The 22,614-nt window shown below is 39.2% G+C and overlaps 1 protein-coding gene across 1 annotated transcript in view; it reads right to left on the bottom strand.

Moving 5' to 3' along the window:
* The window catches only part of SP4 (Sp4 transcription factor), a gene marked incomplete at its 5' end in the record, with an annotated part of 99,079 nt that overhangs the window by 33,502 nt on the left and 42,963 nt on the right, over window positions 1–22,614 (bottom strand). Inside the window, 1 exon segment of the mRNA XM_014590148.2 lies at window positions 1,680–1,908. Coding sequence (XP_014445634.1) covers window positions 1,680–1,908 — 229 coding nt within the window.

Here is a 22,614-nt window from a genome sequence, read left to right as displayed (position 1 = left end):
AAAGAATAAATTAAATTTCAGAAAGAATAAAGAAAACTCATATAATGGGTAAAAAAATCTGCAAATCATGTACTTGATAAGGAACTTGTATCTAGCATATATAAAGAACTATTTATAATTCAATAATTAAAAGAGAAATAACGTAATTAAAAATAGACAAGATGTCATGGAGGTTAAGGCTTGAAAATCACACTGAGTATATATGAATGTCCTGAGAGGAGAATGGAGAAGGGATGGCAGCATGTCCCTCCCCAGCGAGGAATGATTTCTCACTCTCTCTCTGCCTTTCTCTGGCAAGCATATGTGCCCTGTAGCAAAAAAGGAGGGGGGGGCTCTAAATGGACATTTCTTCAAAGATATATAAGTGGCCAATATACATATAAAAAGATATTCTGCATCTTTAGTGATCAGGAAAATGCAAATCAAAACCACACTGGGGACCAGCAGTTGGCGTAACAGATATGTCGCTGGACTCCCATGTAGTCGACCACAGTTTGAGTCCCGGACCTGGTGGCTTAAAACTCATGCCGGGTGCATGTGTGTGTGCACAACCACCCAACATTCCAAGAGGAGAATGGAGGAGAATGGATTGCAGCGTAGCCATTCCCCCTTGGGGGTGATTTCTCACTTTCTGTCTCTCTGTCTTTCTCTGTCTTTCTGGTGAGCACATGTGCCCTATAGTAAAAACCTCGCTCAAAAAAAAGACACAAACACTGAAATACCACTTTAAACCCAATAAGATAACTACAGTCAAAAAGTCAGAGTATGCCTTGGTGAGGCAGTACACAATATAAAAAATGAAAACATCTAATGGGATAAACTAATGGGACAAACATTGTATATCCATCCCTTAAAAAGAAATAAAAAGTACTGATCATGCTATAACATGGCTGAACCTTGAAAACATTATGCTAAATGAAAGAGGTCAGTTACAAAAGACCACACATTGTATGATACCAATTATATGAAATATACAGAATATGCAATTAGAATATGCCTAAGGGTTGTGGGGGCTTAGGGCAAAGATGAAGAGGAGATAGCTAAAGGATACAGCATTTCTTTCCTTCCTTCCTTTCTTTTTGTACTGCCACATGCATTTGAGAGAGAGAGAAGAAAGGAAGCATCCCCAAATGGGGCATGGTCATATGCAATTCCTCCTCCATATCTTCTTCCTGTTGTGACTTTTAGGCTCATATGCACATGCACCCAGCATGTTTTTCAAGCTACAGGGGGAGCTGAGATTCAAACAGGTGTTGTTCACATGGGATCCAGACCCCTTAACCATGAGGCGCTGGGGATAGTTCAGATACATTTCTTTTGGAGATGACAAAAACATTCTAAAAGTGACTGTGGTGATGGGTGAATATATGAAGAACCACTGAACTAACTGTACACTTTAAATAGGTGAGTTGTACGGTGTGAGTTTTGCATCAATAAAAATGTTTAAAAATTTTATATAAGTAGAAAAAAAAACAACACAGGAGAAAGTGTAAGGTACAAGGCAAAGGATTATTCAAACACCATTCCGAGAACGGGCTTAATTCTTTTTAAAACATTGTACCTTAATTTCTGGACTACAAAGGTAATGAGGTTCTCCTAATCAAAGTACCCATTCAACGACTGGATTTTAACTACTATATTAGGCTTTCCAGAGGGGTAAAAATATAGAGATCGTTTACCTTCCTTCTCCTTCCCTGCAGTTAGGACAGGAACAGGCAACTCTTCGGAGCCTCTTGCCAGGCTGCACCTCTTGATCAGAAGTCTGCTGGCCTTGCTGCAAATGCACTTGTGTGAGTTGGTCAGGACTAACAGCACCTATCGTTGCATTAGCAATTCCTCCAACTGCTACGGTTACAGGAGCTATAGTAGCTTGTTGGACTTTTACTCCATCTTGTCCTTGCTGCTGACCTAAAAGGAGTGGGGGGAGACTATTACAATGCTTTCTATTCCTAAAGAAAGGATTTAAAAACTCCAGGTGGACATTTTAAAGCTAACACATTTGTTCTAATAATCTGTATAAAGTGAAAAAGCAAGTAAGTCAGTAACTTACACTTTGCCAATCCCAGTACTTCTAAAATAACATACTCTTCCTTTCAGTCTACTGCTCAGGTTGCCTCTTTCTCTAGTCGATGGAACTACATGCATCATCATTTAACCCTTCGTGGCTTTAATTTCTCCATGTGTAAAATTATGATAATACCTGCCACCTACTTATGTCACTGAAGTACTATGAAGATTCAAGAGACACTGGAAAAGCACTTTATGATACTCAGATGAAAAATACCATATAGGGGCTGGCAGGTGGCATGGCGGTTAAAGGCAATGGACTCCCCCATGGCCAAGAGCAGATCGAGCCCTGGACCTGTCAGCTTGCTTTCTCATTTTCTCTCTCTCTCTCCCCCTCTCTGGTCAATTTAAAATAATAAAGTTAAATAATTCTTTTTAAGAAAAAGAAAATACTACATGAATACAAAGTATTATTACCATATCCATAGTAAGCAACATAAATCATTCATGCCAAAAAAATACAGGAGTGAAAGGTAACTAAATCCATGATTATGTTTTACAGATATGTCTCATTTCTAAACACAGAAATGATTAATTTTTTTAACATTCTTCATTTCTAAATAGTTTAATAAATTAAGCATACATTTATTGATGAGTCAATTGTTTTTGTGTACACATGGAATTAATACATTTTTGAAAATTTTTAAAAAATTAAAGAATTATTTATTATCATTATTCAATTTGACCAGAGAAACACAGAGAAGGAAAGTGAGAAAGCAAGCTGTCAGGTCCGGGACTTGATGATCAGCCATGTGGGAGTCCAGTACCTTAATCACCATGCCACTTGTAGGCCCTTCAATTTTGTTTTTTTTAGAGATTTTTGCTATAGGGTATGTGTGCTCACTGGAGAGACAGAAAGATAGAAAGTACAAAATCACTCCCCAGGGGGGATGGTCACACCACAGTCCCTTCTCCTCCATTCTCTTCTCTGGATCTTGGGCACACACGCACACGAGCCTGGCAAGTTTTATGCTGATGGGTCTGGGACTCGAACTGTGGTCAACTATGTGGGAGTCTGGCAATGTAACCATTACACCATGTGCTGGTCTCCAAAATTTTTAAGATTTGTTAACTGCTTTCAATTATTGTATACTGTCACTATAATAATAAAAAGACATTTAAGATATTATCATTATTTTATTAACTCATGTTGTTCAGATTAGTCTTCATCTCTCAGGTTAGTACACACACCAGCTTGGATCACTCAGGAAAATATATATAAAATGCATAATATAACCAAAAAATATCTATTTGTATGGCTTAACTTGATCCTGATGCGTAGGTGGGTATGTCTCATACTTACTCTTCCTCCTACATAGTCTCACCTTCTTCCCATCAGGTACAGGAATAACAAATATGTGAATGGACTGAAGAGAAAACACTAATTTATAAAGGAATCCTCCTACCTCAGAGAGCTGATGTAAGGATTAAGTTAATTCTTGCAAATCCCTTACCGCAGTGCCTGGCACAGAATGGTTAGTTACATGCTAGTTTTATTGCCAGTAGTCTCTACTGGGTTGGGTGGCAATACAAGAATAAAAGATACTAGTAGAAACAAATATGTGGGTCCTAGGAGTAAAAGAAAAGAGTCTATTTTTTTTTTAAGTTACATGTCTAGAACTTTAGACATATGGAACAACCAAGAAAAGACAAAAATAAAATCGTGTGAGAAAATAGCACACATTTTCTAAATAAAATTAAGTCTCTGACTCCCCCCAGCCAAAGTCAATCTCACCCTCCTCTGTGTATCCATGGTGCTCTGAACCCCTTGGGACCAGTCATCCCTAAAACACAGACAAATATGTATGTATCTGTCACTGCTTTAGTAAGGATACATATTTCAGCTTCTCTACTGAAGTTTTTATTTTTGGTTCACCTTTGAATAAGCATGGCATGACAAGTAAAGCAAATACAGTCAGAAGTTGTGAATTCATGACTGTGCACTTGGAGATCCTCAGTTTCCCCATCTTATACTAACAACATTGAGCTCCTAAAATTCATCTACTTGAGAGTTGATTCTATAGATACACATTTTCCATGGGTGAAGGATTCAGAAATTAAAAAGTCATACATAAATAATTAATATGCCTCAATACGTCTTTTGTGCATATGTAAGGTTTACATATTTAGTAAAATAAGGATGACCTTAGTTAAGGATGACCTTGACTAAACAAACTATCCAAATTACATGTGTATCTAGAAGCACACTGATACACATATTTGTTTATTGCAAAAAAGGGATTTCTGGGACCTAGCTGGTGGCATGGTGGTTACGGTGCTGGATCCCACATGGCCAACTGTATAATTTGAGTCCTGAACCTTGCAGCTTGAATAACATGCTGGACTCATGTACATGTGTGTCCAAAATTCTGAGAGGAGAATTAATTAAACTTAATTTTACTAACCTCTGAGACACCATCTTGTATTAGTTTCTCCCTTGCTCACTCTGCTTCCGATGCACTAGCCTTTCTTTTGACCCTCAAACAAATCAAGCTCCTTTCCTTCTCAAGGCCTCTGTACAGACTTTCCAGTCGAGGTAGTGATGCCAGTGCAACAGGTCATGGCACAATTGACTCCTTAGTAATATTCTAGCCTCAGTCCAATCTCTCCTCTTTGGAAATGCCATTTCTAACGACATCATCTAAAAGTGGTTCCCCACAGTCCAACTCTGTATCATCACTTAATTTTGTTTTATTTACCTTAAAATATTTTGTCTTTTTTTTTTTTCTATCTTCACCTTAATTCTAAATGTGAAGTACAATAAAAGCAGGTATCTTGCCTTTTATGTTCACTACTGTATCTCTAACATCTGGAATAGTGCCCAGCACATAATGGCCATGTAGTAACACAGGCTTCATAAATAAATGAAAAGTTAAAAACATAAAATAAAGGGCCAGCAGATGGCACAGCAGTTAAAATGCTGGACTCTCATATGGCTGACTATAGTTTGAGTCCTGAACCTCGAAGCTTGAGAATCACACTGGGTGTGTGCGTGTGTGTGCATGCCCAAAATCCCAGGAGGAGAATAGAGAAGGGACTGCAGCATGGCCATCCTCCCTTGGGGGGGGGGGGAGAACTTCTCATTTTTTTTCTCTTGCTGTCTCTCTGTCTCTTTCCTCTCTGGAAGCACATGTACCACATGGCAAAAACTTTAAAAAAAATTAATATTTATTTATTTATTGCTTCTACTAATGTTCCTGTTTCAGTAAATATTACTCCCATTCTCCTTATTTCCCAGACTCAAAACCCTAAAATGTCATCTTTTAGGCTTCTTTACCTATTACATCTAGTGACTAACGAGTTATAAAAAGGTGCTACTGAATAACAGTTCTTGTACCTCGCTAATCTTTGTTACCAGGTCTATTACCCTAACCCAGGCCCTTGTTACTTCATACCTCTACCAGCTTAAATGGATCCCTCCTCCCTATCTCATCCTTCAAACAGCTGCCAAAAACATATATTCAATAAAAGTACTGTTCTGGTTATATCACTTTCATACTCAGTAACTTTCTATTGTTTCCCCACTGACCAAAGTCAGACATACAAAGTACTCAACCACATGGATTTAGCTTCTGATTCTGACTTCTTCCTGATGGCCCAAACAGTATTACTGGATTGCTCTGCTGCATTTGATACTGCTGGTTGCTTTATCCTACTTGAAACTTGACTCCCTGAGACTAACTTCTACATTCTTTGGAACCCCTTCTTCTCTGTTAGCATTTTTTTTAAAAAAAGAATTGTTGGGACCAGCAGTTAGCATAATGGCTATGTCGCTGGACTCCCATGTAGCCGACCACGGTTCGGGTCCCGGACCTGGTAGCTTAAAACTCACGCCGGGCATGTGTGCGTGTGTGCCCAAGATCCCGAGAGGAGAACGGAGGAGAAGGGATTGTGGCGTGACCATCCCCCCTGGGGGGTGATTTCTCGCTTTCTGTCTGTCTCTCTCTGTCTGGCGAGCGCACGTGCCCTATAGCAAAAATCTCTCCAAAAAAAAAGAAAGAAAGAAAAAAAAGAATTGTTTAACTTTTATTTATTTTATTTTGACCAGAGAGGGAGACAGTGAGAGAGAGAGAGAAAGGGAAAAAGGGAAAGTTATGGGACCAGCAGCTGGCGTAATGGCTATGTCACTGGACTCCCACATAGTCGACAATGGTTCGAGTCCTGGACCCAGTGGATTAAACTCATGCTGGACGTGTGTGTGCGTGCCCAAGATCCTGAGAGGAGAATGAAGGAGAGGGGACTGCGGTGTGGCCATCTCCCTGGGGGGTGATTTCTCGCTTTCTGTCTCTCTGTCTCTCTGTCTTTCTGGTGAGTGCACGCACCCTACAGCAAAAATCTCTCAAAAAAAAAAAAGGAAAGTGAAAAAGCAAGCTGCCAGGTCCAGGACTCAAGCCACCTGCCAGCCCCAGCATTGTTTTAGAATCAGCATTTAAATCTGAACTTACCATACATTTTTAAATTAATCTATAGTAGTTGCCTTTACTTCTCACCTCCTATTATATCCTCAAATTAAGTTTCCATTCCATTCCCTTTGCTAACTCAAAGATACTTTTGAAAATTCAAAAATACTTTTTTCCCTGATCTTACTCAAAACCTGTGAAGATATGGAGCTGCTATTCTCACTATTTTCTTGAAATGCTCTACCCCTATGCTTCACTAATATACTGCTCGCTACTGGTATTATTCCATGTCTCTGACGACCTTCAATTTCAATGTCTTCCAGGCTTTTCTTTCTATGCTATCTCCAGTGTTCTGATTTCTCTTCTAACTTTCTACTTTTTTGCTTTGTTTTCTTATTGCCACAGGACACTTACGCTTGCCAGAGAGAGACACAGACAGAAAGAGAGAAAGTGAGAAATCACTCCCTAGGAGGGATGGCCGCACTGCAATCCCTTCTCTGCTTGGGATTTTTGGGTACACATGCAAATGAGCCCACTGTGATTTCCAAGCCACCAGTCCATGACTTGAACCATGAGCGGCCATGTGGGAACCCAGTGCCTTAACCAACATGCCACCTGCTGGCCCCTTAACGCTCTTCTTTGATGAGCTCATCCACTGTCATAACCTTTACAACTAGGTGTAAGATTATGTCTCTCAAATCTGTATCTTTTGTTCGAATATCTCACAGGTATGTCATATTTTATTGCTATCTGCTGGGGAACAGTCTCACCCAGATTTCTTATAGACACTCTAAGAATCATACAGGTTACCCTACTTCTTTAACCCGGCTCTTTCTCATTGACTATCTTGGAAACTCGCAAGTCATTAACTCCTTCCTGTCACCTTTATGTCTCACAATAGTACTTGTCATTCTATTCCTACTATGAGTAAAGGCATTTTACTAGATGCTGTATTAATATTATTTCATTTAATCCTCATATCCCTACAGGCTGAGTACTACTGTCTCATTTTAAGATGAGGAAACTAAGGTACTAAGGGATACATAAAACACCCAAGATTATAAAACAGGTTAAATGACCGAGTTCAGGTTTTAACCCATGACTGGTTAACTCCAAATGCTATTGTCTTGCCATGATACTGTGTGTGTGTGTGTGTGTGTGTGTATATATATATATATACACATATATACATATACATGTATCAGTGTTGATCAGCAGTTCCCATTGAGTCTACCTCTTCGAAACATCTCAAGCTTGTCCATTTCTCCGTCTCTTTTGCTTGTATATCAGTATATCAGCCTTTCATCATTTTGGTCACTAGTGTTCTCCCTTCCAATCTCCATATTCCAGACTTAGTTCCCCCCAAAATCAATGTTGGCCCTCCATACATTCACACTAAGGCCAGTATTTCTTAGTATAGTTGCTAATTTTGAATAGTTTGAATATGTCCTTTCAAACTTCATGTGTCAAGGTTTAGATATGACAGGATTAAGAGGCTGAACATTTAATCCAACTATAGTGTTGAGAAGTGGAGTCTCTGGGAAGAGATAAAGATTAGGTCATCTGGGTGGGGCCACAGTGATTGAATCCTGGTGGGTTTATAAGGGGAGGGAATGAGATAGACAGAAACATGCACTGTTCTACCAAAGCTCTTGCCATGGGATATCCTCTGCCATCTCAGGACTTTGCAATCTCCACCAAAAAGATGGTCCTCACCAGATAAAGCCACTTGACTTTTAGGTCTCAAATCTGTGAAGTAAATAAATTCCATTCTTTATAAATTACCCAGTATGGTATTCAGTTGTTAAGTAACAGAATGAACTAATATAACAGTATATAAAGCTTTTTGTAAACTACCTTTTACTTACTTCTTAAGGTTTATTTATTTCTTCCATGATCTAGAGCGACACAGAAAAAGGGAGGAGAGAGAGAGACAGGAAGAATCTCAAATATGGTCTTGGTGCTGTGAACCACTCTCAGCCTTCAGTCAGCCCTGGATCATGGCATGTGTGTGAGCAATCTACTTGGAGAGGTCTCCAGACTTGAACAGGGAACCTTCCCATGTGAGACTGCTTTGCCACAGTGTCACATTTTCTTACTATACCAAGGTTTAGCTCCCCTCTTCCTTACTATCAGAGCTTCAACTCTCGGCAGCCCTCCTCCAGTCTCACTTTCACAATCATCTACAGAGAACTCCTATTTCCTCTCATGTTCGAGGCCTGACTTTACCTTTTAATAACGGCTAAAATTCAACAGACTTTCCCACCTAAAGCTCCCTTTCCCTTGGTCGGGTAAAAGTCAAATTCATCTTACAGAATTTGGTTCACGTATCATCTCTTTCGGAGGTCTCCCTGCTAAATTCTCTGATTTTGGTCAGATATCACTTTCATATTTTCCCATAATGTGTGCATATCTTTATGATTATAGGACAAAATACATGGTGATGGCATACTGCAAATATCTGTTTATTTTTTCTTTCTAACCAGTTGTAAACTATTGGTCTTTTTAAAGTGCAGAGAACATCTCTCTTCATTTCTACTCCTAAAACATATTGCCTGGGTGTCAGACTTATAAATAAAAAAAATGATTAACTATGTTCCAGTGGATGCTGTCACTGTGTTGAGTTAAAATTATGAGCACAGGAATTTTTCCAAAAGTGTAACTTTTTTAATAGGATGAGTCGAATACAATACTAGAGAATGAAAATCTCCTTTAAGGATGCTACTACCAGTTGTAAGTAAAATGAGGAAAATTAGGACTGTAATTGAAAAAAAAAATAAAGCACACAAAAAGCTGTTAACAAATTGAGTATCTCTTATTCAAAATGCTTGGGACCAGAAATATTTCAGATTTTGGATTTTTTTTTCTGATCTTGGAATATTTGCACATAAATAATGAAATATCCTAGGGATAGGGCACAAGTTTAAAAGCAAAATTCATTCATATTTTACATATATCTCATACACATATGCTGAAGGTAAGTAATTTTATACAACATTTTGTGTTATAGTATCTTGACTGCAACTGGTCCTATAATAGGTCAAGAGTGGAAATCCACTTTCGGCATCATGTTGGCACTTGAAAAGTATCAGATTTTGGAACATTTTGACTGTTTTGATTAATGATGCTCAACCTATATAGGAAAAACAGTTGGTATGGCTATGTGTTCAATATGTCAAGTAAAAACTGATGATAAAGATGTTAACATAGGTTGTTAGGAAACGCACGACATATTTTTGTATGTTTTTCTATATGCAAAAACACGTCATGACTTTCCTGACAACCTAGTATACAAGCAGCAGCATTAGCAGTGCTGGTGGTGATGTGAAAGGATAAGACATCACAGAAACAAGCTACGATATGTATTTATAACTATGAAATATCGTCATTACTGGAATGTCTGAAAGGAAAAAGTTACTCTGAAACTCTGACCTCTAACACCTCTCTCACCACTGAAATTGCTTTACAAAAATTTTTTTTTAAATAGCTCAAAGTTTCTTAGTGAGGATGTCCTTTCTTTTCTTCCTTGACCATACTGACTAAAAGGTAAAAAAACATTTGAGGCTGCTTGGAACAGCCAGGTTACTGTTCTTACTCCTTTTGTTGCTATTGTTTGCTGTTCTGTTCTCTTTTCTTGAATATAGAGACTGACCAAGGACAAGGGCAGGGTTGGGGACAGCCTGCTAGATTAACTCAATAATGTCTAGAATGAGTTTTGGAAACTTTGTTGCACATTTTCCTCCAGCACTAGCTACTGGTCTTTAGCTACTGGTCTTTTGCTTCAAACAGTAGTAAGACCTGAAACTTAAACTCAGAGGAAGAAGGGAAAGTAGGTTTAAGTAGTAAAGGAAAATGGCTATTCCACATGGACTAGTCTAGTTTTCTGGATTTTGAGGAATGGAAACTTGTCTAAGCCAACGAAGTATTATTCTGACTTGAATTCCAATATATCTAAGAGATTTCAAAGACTGACGGAGTTAGAACTTATAAATAGTCCTGGTTCTACTATTGAAATGTCATCTCTTACCATCACAATATTAATCACAAATTATTTCCAACAAAAGCTGCTCAGGATAGAGAGCATCTATGTAGTTTTTTGTCATCTGTCTTATGGCTATCAGACACACTGGAAGTACCTCACTTAGTATTTCTTAAATAAAGTCAATGCTTATCTAAAACGCATATAAATACAGATCCTGTCATAAAACCAGGCCAGCAGTAAATCACAAGGCTACTAGATGACAGTTTACAACACACATGCAACATGGGTGACAAAATAGTAACGAATAGAGTGAGTAGACATTTACAATTCCTCTGGCTTTACTAGTAAGAAATTTGAATCATTTAGGAACAGATACCAGAGTGTAAAATGCAACCTGCTAGTTACTAACACCACTGTACTTCTCTTTTGGATATCAGATTTAACTTATAACATTTATTAGCTACATTCAGCAAGATCTCTTGTGAAAAAGTATTATAAAGTATACTTTTTAAAAATTACAACTTGGGCCAATCCATAGTCTGGTGGTTAAGGGAGCTAGATCCCACATGGGACCACTTTGCAATTTGAGTCCCAAATCTGGCAAGCTGAAAAAACATGCTAGACACAAGTACATGTGTGCCCAAGATTCCAGAAAGGGAGAAACAGAGAAGGAATTAGGGAGTGATCATGTCCTATGGGGGCAGGGGGGGGGGATTCTTTATCCTCCTTCTTTCTGTCCCTCTTTGGCTAGCACAGACACTCTCCAGCAGACTGAAAGAAAATATTACAAACAGACTTGCCATTAAAAGAATGGGCTAAGATTTCTCCCTCTCTGCAAACTATTTTGAGAAAGGTAAATAGTTTAGTATCACAGACAATATACTGTTTTCTTTTTCTTCTGATTTTAAAAATAACACATGCTTGGGACCAGCAGATGGCATAATGGTTACATCAATGGACTCCCACATAATTGACCACAGTTTGAGTCCTGGACCCAGCTGCTTAAAACCCACAGCAGGTGCGTGTGCATGCATGCCCCAAATCCCAAGAGGAGAATGGAGAAGGGATTATAGTGTGGTCATCCACTGAGAGGTGATTTTTCACACTCTGTCTCTCCCTGTCTCTCTGGTGAGCACATGTGCCCTATAGCAAAAATCTCTCTAAAAACAACACACATATGCTCATCATAGAAAACTATGATGGAGGAAATAAAATCATCTGTGTATTAAGTTACCCATAAACTATTGCTATTACCATTTTTATTATTTGCTTCTAATTTTTTTTTAATAATAAAGTACTTCTAAGCTATCACAAATTCTTCTAAAATAATACAATGGTTGTGCAATATTTTATCACTTATATATATCACCATTTATAAAACCATCACTCTACTATTAGTCATTTGGTATGTAAGCTTATTAGAAGTAGTGTATAAGTAATATAAATAAGAAACCTAAACAAAAATATATTTTCCTAATTATTTCCAAGGAATAGAGGCCTAGAAGTGACATTACTAGGTCAAAGGATAAAAGGATAAGGAACACTTATAAAACTTCATACAGGTTACAAAATTAAAGGAGTATTTAAAGAGCTACATTCATTTACAGTTCTAGAAGAAGTACATGAAAATACTGTTGCACCTCATGCAGTAAAGAAATTCAGTAAGGGGGGACCAGCAGGTGGCGTGGTGGTTAAGGTGCTGGACACTCCCACATGGCTGACCATGGTTTGAGTCCCAAACCTGGTCGCTTGCTTCCTCACTTTCCTTCTCTCTCTCTGGTCAAATTAAAATAAATGAATGAATAAATAAAATTAAATAAATAATTAAAAAAAAAAAAAAAGAAATTCAGTAAGGAAGCCAGCTGGCAGCATGGTGGTTATGACTGAACTTCCACATGGTTGATTCCGGTTTGAGTACCATACCTGGTGGCTTGAAATTCATGTTGGTGCATGCTTATACATGCCCAAAATCTCAGGAGGAGAATGGAAGAGACGAGACTGCAGAGTGGCCATTTCCCCTAGAAGGTAATTTCTCACTTTCCTACTCACTGTCTGTGTTTCTTTCTAGCGAGTATACATGTCTTATGACAAAAACCTTAAAAATGGGGAGCGGGGGTGGCCAAGGCTCTGAACTCCCACAAGGGTAACCACAGTATGAGTCTTGAGCCTGAGGCTTGAAACTCACATTGGGCATGTGTGCATGTGAGCCCAAAATCCTGAGAGGAGGATGGAGGAGAAGGAATTGCTGTGTGGTCATCTCCTGTTGGGGGTGATTTCTCATTTTCTCTCTCTTGTCTCTCTGGCAAGTACATGGGCCATCTAGCAAATCTCTCTTAAAAACAAAACAAAACAAAACAAAAAGAGGGACCAGCAGATGGTGTAATGGTTGCATTCCTGGACTCCCACGTGACCAATCACAGTTCAAGTCCTGACAGTGGCCTGAAACTCATGCTGGGCGAGTGTGCATGCATGCCCAAAATCCTGAGAGGAGAAAGGATTGTGGTGTGGCCATACCTCCAGGAGGTGATTTCTCACTCCCTGTCTCTCTTCAACAAGCGCACACACCCTATAACAAAAATCTCTCTTCAAAAATAAAAAAAAAAAGAGAGAGAAAAAGAAAAAAAAGAAATTCAGGAAGACTTCTATAAAACATTTAATAGAAAATAACTGATATCTCCTGTGGTTTCTTAGAAAAAATAATTCCTGTTCTCATCTCTAATATTTCCTCAAATCCTAAGCCAATGTAATAAGAGAGTAAAAAAACAGGCTATACAAAAAAATAAGATTTTAAAAGTTTAAAAATTGTCATGGTTTCCAAAAGATATCATTAGATAGTCAGAAAATTGTAGAAAATCAGCAGATTATTAAAACATGACATTGCAGTGCAATGGCCAACTGTAAGACAAATATTAAAAATTTAAGTTTCCCTTTATATTAGCCACAACTGATCCAAAAAAAAAAAGTATTCCTTTCATAACAGTAACAAGAATTTGAGTAATTGTTCTAAATAGAAATGTGTGAGATCATAGGACCAGCAGTCATTACTGTAATAGTCACTATACTATATCACTGGACTCCCATGTAGTCGACTGCAGTTCGAATCCCAGACCCGGCGGCTTAAACTCATATCAGGCACGTGTGCGTGCGAGCCTGCCCAAGATCCTGGGAGGAGAATGAAAAGCGAGCCTGCCCAAGATCCTGGGAGGAGAATGAAGGAGAAGTGATTGTGGCATGGCCATTCCCCCCTCCTCCCCCCCCCCCCCCGGGGGGGGATTGATTTCTCGCTCTCTGTCTCTCTCTCTGTTGTTTTTGGTGAGTGACGCACCCTGTAGCAAAAAAACAAAAACAAAAACAAAAACAACAAAACACTCTCCCCAAAAAAGAAAGAAAGAAATGTGTGAGATCTTGGTTCATCCTGTGGCTTAGCAGACAGCTGGATCCCATATGGCTGACCACATGGTTTAAGTCCTGTATCCATTGTCTTAAAAAAAAAAAACAAACAACAACAAAAAAAAACCAGTGTGTGCTTGCACACAAAAATTCTGAGACGAGAGAAAAGCTGAGGAGAAGGGACTGCACTCTTCCCCAATAGGGGTGCTTTCTCGCTTTCCCTTTTGATCCTTCTGTCTCTCTCTGGTGAGTGCACACCTCTCTGAACAACAACAAAAAAGTGCAGTATCTTTTTTTAAGAGAGATTTTTGCTGTAGGGCACGTGTGCTTGCCAGAGAGACAAAAAATGAGAAATCACTCCCTGGGAGGGTTGGTCATGCCACAATCCCTTCTCTTCCATCCTCCTCTGGGATTCTGGGCATGCAATGCACATGTGCCTAGTGTGAGCTTCAAGCTGCCCTGTTTGGGACTCGAACCATAGTCGGCCATGTGGGTGCCCAGTGATACAACCACTACACCATCTGCTGTTCCCAAAAAATGCAATATCTTAAAGAAGATTTAATCAAGGACATAAAATAAGACCTGAATAGAAAAACATATATTCTTTTTAAAATAATTACGAGAAAGCAAACATTTAACAGATAGAAAGGGAGAAGGCCATCCCCAAAGAATCATGCACATCCTTTCTTCATCCTTTCTAGATTTTTGGCACAAAACACAGGTACCCAGTATGTTTTACATGCTGCCAGGGCAGGACTGTGCCTGGCCATGTGGGATCCACTCCTGGAATCACTAGGCTATGGGGAAACTCAAATATATATTCTTACATGAGAAAAATCATTATTTTAAATGTGTTAATTTTCCCAAAATCATTCTATAAAGTGACTAATCACAAATTCAAAATTTTCCATGAAACTCTAGGTGATTCAATATGTGAAAGATAAGCCATGACAATTTTGAAAAAGCAGAACAGTAGGATAAAAATCTGTGTGTGTGTGTGTGTGTGTGTGTGAATACAGTTGTCAGAAAAATTAGTGTGTATTTTTCTATGCAAAAATGTTTCACGGTTTTTCCGACAACTCAACATATATGTATATAAAACTATAGTAATTAAAACAATTTGGGAACAGTCTAGGAATAGGGTGGCATAACTGAATACAAAGTCTAAAACAGATACACATACCCCCACATAAATTTAGTACTGGTAAAAAGTGACCCCTCAGAGGGAAAGGATAACTTAATCAAGTATTTTATAGCTTGGGACCACTGGCTATGTGGGTGTGCACTGCAGGGAAGAAAGGTTTAAAATCTCAGTATCAAATCATTCACAAAAGTAAATTGCAAACAGATTTTTTTTTTTTTTTTTTTAGCAAACTTAAGTGTAGAAATACAAAAACAATATAAGAACACACAAAACATAAATAGTAGCAGAAAGACAGAAGAATCATGGGATCTTCTTGAACAAGACCCCAAAACAAAAAGCAAAGAAAAACATTGATAAACTGGACCATACAAGAACTAAAATTTAAGACAGGTATACAATCTCATTTTTTCAACTGTGAGTCTAGACATACTTTTTTCCAAGACAGAATCACTCTTATTCTTATTTACAAATTCAATGTAATCCATACAAAAATACTAATGGCACTCTTCACAGAAACAAAAAACAATCAGGATATTTGTATGGAATCACAAAAACTAAGCAAAAGAACAAAGCTGGAGGGATTACACTACCTGACTTAAAAACACTACAAAGCTACAGTAATAAAACAAACAAAACATCAGCATGGTTCTGGCATAAACACATACACACAGACTAGTAGAATAGAACAGATTATCTGGAAATCAAATCCATGTATTAGGGAACATAGAAATGAATCCAACTGATTTTCAACAAGGGTGCCAATGGGACCAGCAGTTAGCGTATTGGCTATGTCGCTGGACTCCGACGTACTTGACCGTGGGTCGAGTCCTGGACCTGGTGGCTTAAACTCACGCTGGGCGCGTGTGCGTGCGTTCCCAAGATCCCGAGAGGAGAAGGGAATGCGGCGTGTCCATCCCCCCTGGGGGGTGATTTCTCACTTTCTGTCTCTCTCTGTCTGGCGAGCGCACACGCCCTATAGCAAAAATCTCTCCAAAAAAGAAAAAGAAAAAGAAAAAAAAACAAGGGTGCCAAGAAAATTAACTAGGGAAAGGGCAGTCTCTTCTATGAATGATGCTGGGAAAAGTAGATTATCCATACATGGAAGAATGAAACTCTCACCATATACAAAGATCAATTTAAAATAGATTAAAGACTTAAACGTAAGACCCAAACTACTTAACTGTTCGAACACAACAGGGTACAGAATGCTTCATGATACTGGTATGGGCAAGAATTTTTAGGTAAGACCTCCATAAAACAGGCAATAAAAGCAAAAATAGACAAATGAAATTATATCAAACTGAAATCCTTCCACACAACAAAGGAAACAATCGTCAGAGACGGTATGAGAGGAGCTATGTGTAAACTATACATACAAATGAGATTAATAACCAGGATACATAAGGAACTCAACTCAGGAGTAAAGCAAAACAAATCGATTTTAAAATGCACAAATGATCTGAATAGACACTTTGCAAAAGAAGACACACAAATGGCTAAGAAGTATCCCCCACCAAATGCTCACAACTAATCAGGAAAATATAAAATCAAAACTACAGGGAACCAGCAGTTAGCGTAATGGCTATGTCGCTGGACTCCCACGTAGTCGACCGCGGTTCGTGTCCCGGACCCGGTGGCTTAAAACTCACGCCGGGCGCGTGTGCGTGCGTGCCCAAGATCCCGAGAGGAGAATGGAGGAGAAGGGATTGCGGCGTGACCATCCCCCCTGGGGGGTGATTTCTCGCTTTCTGTCTCTATGTCTCTCTCTGTCTGGCGAGCGCACACGCCCTACAGTGAAAATCTCTCCCCCCCCCAAAAAAAAAACTACAATAGGGTATCATTTCACCCAAGTTAGAAATGGCTACTATAAAAAAGACAAAGAATAACAAATACTGGAGAGGATGTAGAGAAAAGCAAACTGTTTCACTCTGTTAGTGGGAACACACATTAGTACAGCCATTATGGAAAGCAGTAGAAGGTTGAATATACTAAAACTTGAACTGCCATATGACCCAGTAATCCCATTACTAAGTATATATCCAGAGGAAAGGAAATTACTGTCACAGAGATACCTACGTTCTGATGTTTACTGCAGCACTAAACATAATAGATAAGATATGGAATTGAACTAAGTGTCCATTAACAGATGAATGAATAAAGAAAATATAGTGTATACACATATATGCAATGAAATACTAGATAGCCATAAAAATTAATGAAATCCTGTCATTCACAGCAACATGGATGAGACTGGAAGACAGCGTGTTAAATAAGCCAGGCACAGAAAGAAACATTGCTTGCTCTCCTTATCCTTAATTTCAACCTTTCTTTCATACTCTTACCAACCACCCTAACTCCTCCTGTAAAACATCCAGAATCCAAATACTTCTCCATCATGCCCACTGCTTGCATCTTTGTCCAAGATACCATGTTCTTTTGCTTGACAACAATGATGGCTTCCTAACTGGTCTGTCACTACTGCTGTCTCCTCTGTAAGTTCAAGAGTTGTTATAAGGATCATTCTAATATATAAAGTCAAATCACAACAGTTTGCTGCTTAAAACCCTGCAATGGCATCCCATTTCATTCAGAGTGAAAGTCTAAGTCTTAAAAGTGCCTACAAGGGCTTATACAAACTGACTACCCACTACCCCTTCAATCTCTTCCACTACTTCACTCTACTTCAACCATGCCAGTCTCCTTCCTGTTCTTTAAGCACATTAGGTCAAGTCTCAAATTGGAGACTTTCTGTTCCTAATTCTGTTCTCTCTGCTTCTAATGATCTTTCTAGTATATGGTCTAACTCCTTCAAGCCTTTGATCTAATGTCACCTTCTCAAAGTGGCCTACCCACCCTAATTGTTCTATATGAAACTGTAATAGCCTCCCCCTTCAGCAATACCATTCTCTTTACACTCTGTTTAATGTTTATTTTTCCAGAGACTATGAGAGAACATTCATTGCAAGAATATTTTTAAAAATTTTTTTTGATTTGCGAAAGATACTGAGAGAGAGAAAGGAAAAATGAGAAAACACTCCCCCAACAGGGGATGGTAACATACAAATCTCTTCTCCATCTTTCCCTCCTTTTGAGATTCTAGGTACACATGCAGACACATACTCATGTGTTTCTCAAGTCTCTGAGTCCAGGATTTGAACTGTGGAGTAGGCTATGTAGGATCCAGCTGCCTTAGCCACCAGGCCACCAGTTGGCTCACGACAATGTTTTATGAGTGAAAAATCAGAAACAACTAAAAATAACTTGCTAAACAGCTGAAACACTGTGGAAGAATCTTTTAATGGAATGTTAAATAGCAGGCAAAAAGAATGAAATTTGGGGGGGCCAGCAGGTGGTGTGGTGGATAAGGGCGCTGGATTCCCACATGGCCAACCATGGTTCAAGTCCTGGACCTGGTGGCTTGCTTTCTCACCTTCCCTTTCTCTCTCTCTCTCTCTCTCTCGTCAAATAAAGAAAAAAAAAAACAATAAAAAATGGAAATAAATAATTCTTTAAAAAATTATTTTAAAAAAGAATGAAATTTTTATGCACTAATTTAAGATAGATCTTTAAAACATACAGTTATGTGAAAAGAATCGAAGTTGCTGATAAATATTTACATTATAACAATCACCAATATAGATACTAAATATTTCCTACACTGGCATTCACATGTAGTAAATAAATGAGAAAAGGTCAAAAGGGTATCTAACCCACTGAGTAAGAATGCTTTCTGTCTAAAAAAGGATCTAGAACTGGGGTGTGGTCAATAGGAACGTTAGCCCTACTTTTAATAGTTGGAATTTTCCTTTTAGTATATACTTGAGGCAGGGAATGGGGGGACACTGTTCTGAATAATACTAAAATGATCTTTAAGTGAGTCTATTTAGGTTGATTTCCTTAAAATTAGAAATCTGTCTTTGCTCTCTCCTCTAGTCGCCCAAGATGCTGAAGGAAAGGAGGCCAAGAGAAAGGTGACTCCAGCCGCTAAGTATACTAGAACAAGTAACATGTTTCCCTGTAGTATCAGCATAACTAAAAAATATGTTTTCTAATGACAGCATGCACACGGAGAGGGAGGGAGCAAAGGAGGGAGGGGTAGGAGAAAGGGGGTGAGTATTCTTGATAGGTCTCATGTTGTGATCCTCTTGTCCCAGACTTCTAGTAAGCTAGGACCACAGGAATGTGTCGCCATGCCCAAACTAAGGCAGAAAACCTCCCATACAGCCTTAGCCACCATGCAGGGGCCCCTTCCGCTTGCAACACTGTGGCTGGTCCAAACAACTCATTTTAAAAGAGAAAACATTTTGATAATCTACAGACCCAAAATGGCATTTCTCTGTATTTATTTGGTGCTTAATGGTGTTGAACATGTTTTTCAAATGTTTATGGGCTGCTTATTCATTTTGAATAGGGTATTTTTATCCTGTGCCATTTATCTAAGAGAACACAGGTCTTTTCTTTTGTGTAGTTCAATTTACTAAAGACCCTTAATCCAATTTGTTGAAAATATTTCAGGGGACAGTAGGTAGCACGATGGTTAAGGTGCTGGACTCCCACATGGTCCACTGCGGTTCAAGTTCCAGACCTAGCAGCTACAAACTCATGCCAGGCACGTGTGCATGTGCCCAAGACCCCTAGAGGAGAATGGAGGAGAAGGGACTGTGGCATGATGGCCACCGCCCCCCCAGCCCCTGGGAGGTGACTTCTCACTTTCTCTCCCTCTCTCTCTCTCTGTCTGGTCAGCACACATGCCCTATAGCAAAAATCTAAGGAAAAAAAAAAAAGAAACTATTTCATACAGTGTATATAAATGTTTACCTAACATGTTTACCTAACATTTAAACATACAGGAATGCAAGGGAAAAGGAAGAAATAATAAAAAATGAAATAAGAATAGAATTATTGTCCATCTCCTTCAGACTATTTTGAGGACAGTTAACATTTCCATTTTATAGATAATTAAACAGACCTAACATAATCTAATGGCCCTTAATTCTTCTTGTGGAAAAAAACGATCTGCAAATTTTTTCTTACAGTAAAGAGTAGGTAAGATGACTGTTACTTATAAACTATGTTACAGAATTTGCAAAACAAACAGAACAGAGCAAAACAACTGTCTGCCTAAAAATAAATTAATCCAACTATCAAATCACTAAAAATGACCTATTTAATAATAGTCATACAGCAGTTTCAAAACACTATTTTAGGTGTATGTGTTTCATAACTGTGTTCTGTGCACATGGCCTATGGCCTAGCAAACCAGATTCTATTAATTTTGATGAGGAAAAACAAAAACTGTTGATTTTCATAATCTAAAACTTGCTGGGGGAGGGTATTGTTCTGAGTAATGTCAAAATGATCTTTAATTAAGCCTATTTAGGTTGATTTCCTTTAAATTAGAAATCTGTCTTTGCTCTCTCCTCCAGTTGCCCAAGATGCGGAAGGGAAAGGAGGCCAAGGGGAAGAAGGTGACTGACTCCATCCCCTGCTGTCGTGAAGCAGCAGGAGGCTAAGGTGGTCAATTCCCTGTTGGAGAAAAGGCTTAAGAATTCTGGCATAGGACAGACACCCAGCTCAGAAGTGACCCCACCTGCTTCATCAAATGGCCCCGCTACATCCACAGCTGCTGCGGGAGAGGGCTATCCTCTACAAGCAGCTGAAAGCGCATCCTGCAATTAACCAATTCACCCAGGCCTGGGACCCCTAGATGGTTACTCAACTGCTTAAGCTGGTCCACAAGTACAGGCCAGAGATGAAACAAGAGAAGCAGCAGTGCCTGCCGGCTGGGGCTAAGAAAGCTGCTGGTAAAGGGGATGTCCCCACTAAGAGGCCACCTGTCCTCCAAGCAGGAATCAATGCTGTCACCACCTTGGAGAACAAGAAGGCTCAAGTGGTGGTGACTGCACATGATGTGGACCCCATCTATTGAGTTTTCTGTACATACAAATAATAAAACACTCTCCTTCAGTCAAAAAAAAAAAAAAAAAAAGAGATCTGTCTTTGAAAATGTCTAAAGGGAATGGCCTCTGAGAATATCTCCTTATGTTGCAAAAACTTTTCTTCTTCTTCTTATTATTATTTTAATTTGCTATAGGGCATGTGTACTCACTAGAGACAGACAGACAGACACACACACACACACACACACACACACACAAAGTTGCCAGGCCTGGGGTTCAAGCTGTGGCTGGTCATGTGGGAGTCCAGCATCTTTAACAATCACGTCACCTGCTGGCCTGGCAAAAATTTTCCAATAAATACACTCTGAAACAGAATTTGGTTTGTGTGATAACATAATTTAAAACAAGAAGGTTGGATATCTCTAAAAATAAAAAGATAACAAAATATGCATAGGGTTCAGAGGATAGGAGAAATGGGGAGTGACTGCTAATGGTTCTGGGGTTTCTTTATGTGATTACGTTTAGAAAACGTCCTAAAACGTGGTGATGGTGGGAACAGCAGTTAGCGTAATGGCTATGTCGCTGGACTCCCACGTAGTCGACTGCGGTTCACGTCCTGGACCCGGTGGCTTAAAACTCACACCGGGCGCGTGTGCGTGCGTGCCCAAGATCCTGAGAGGAGAATGAAGAAGGGATTGCGGCGTGGCCATCCCCCCTGGGGGGTGATTTCTCGCTTTCTATCTCTGTCTCTCTGGCGAGCGCACACGCCCTATGGCAAAAACCTCTCAAAAAAAAAAAAAACATGGTGATGGTTGCACAGCTCTGTGAATATACTAAGAGCCACTGAATGTACTTTTTTTTTTTTAAGTTTTTTTTTGCTATGGGGTGCATGTGCCTGCCAGAGACAGAGTGAGAAAGAAAGAGAGAAACTCAGTCACGCCCCCCCAGGGAGAAGGCCACTGCAAAGCCTTTCTCCTCCAGTCTCTTAGGATTTTGGGCAAGCATGCAGATATGCCTGGTATGATTTTCAAGCTTCAGTACTGAGATTAGATTCTAATGGAGGAGCCGGCCATGGGTGATCCAGTGCCTTAATCTCCACACCACTGCTGGGTCTGAATGTACATTTTAAATTCCTATATTGTATACTATGTGAATATCTCCCCAATTTTTTTCATTGGCTGATGATCACTTTAAGACAGTAGTTCTCACTTGGAGGTAATTTTGCCTTCTAGGGGATATACTGGCAATGATTAGAGACATTTTTGGTTGTTATAACCTGGAAGATTATTACTGGTACCTAGTGAGTAAAAGCTACTAAAAACATCTTACAAGCCACAAGACACACTCCTCGAATAAAGAATTACTTGGTCTAAAAGGTCAATAATGCCGATGTTAAGAAACCTGCTGAGGGCTGGCTCTATAGCCTAGTGGTTAAGAGAACCCAGATCTCACATAGCCAACCATGGTTTGAACCCAGCTCTGGCTGCTTGAAAACACTGGGTGCGCGTGTGTGTATGTCAACAAAATGCAGAGATGGAGAAGAGATTGCAGCATAACCATACTTTGTTGGGGGAAGGGTGCTTTTCCCCTCTCTTTGAATGTGCATACTCTCTGGTAATTAAAAAGAAGCTGAGAGTCAGGATAACTCAACTAATGTTTATCGCCCACTTATCTCTATTTTTGTACACAACCAAAATCAACTGTATGAAAAATTAAAATATGGTACATGTG

This window comes from Tupaia chinensis, unplaced genomic scaffold (assembly GCF_000334495.1).
Source record: "Tupaia chinensis unplaced genomic scaffold, TupChi_1.0 Scaffold000410_1, whole genome shotgun sequence".
Taxonomy (NCBI): Eukaryota; Metazoa; Chordata; class Mammalia; order Scandentia; family Tupaiidae; genus Tupaia; species Tupaia belangeri.
Note: the sequence above shows the minus strand (reverse complement) of the source record. Positions and strands in the feature narration are given on the sequence as shown.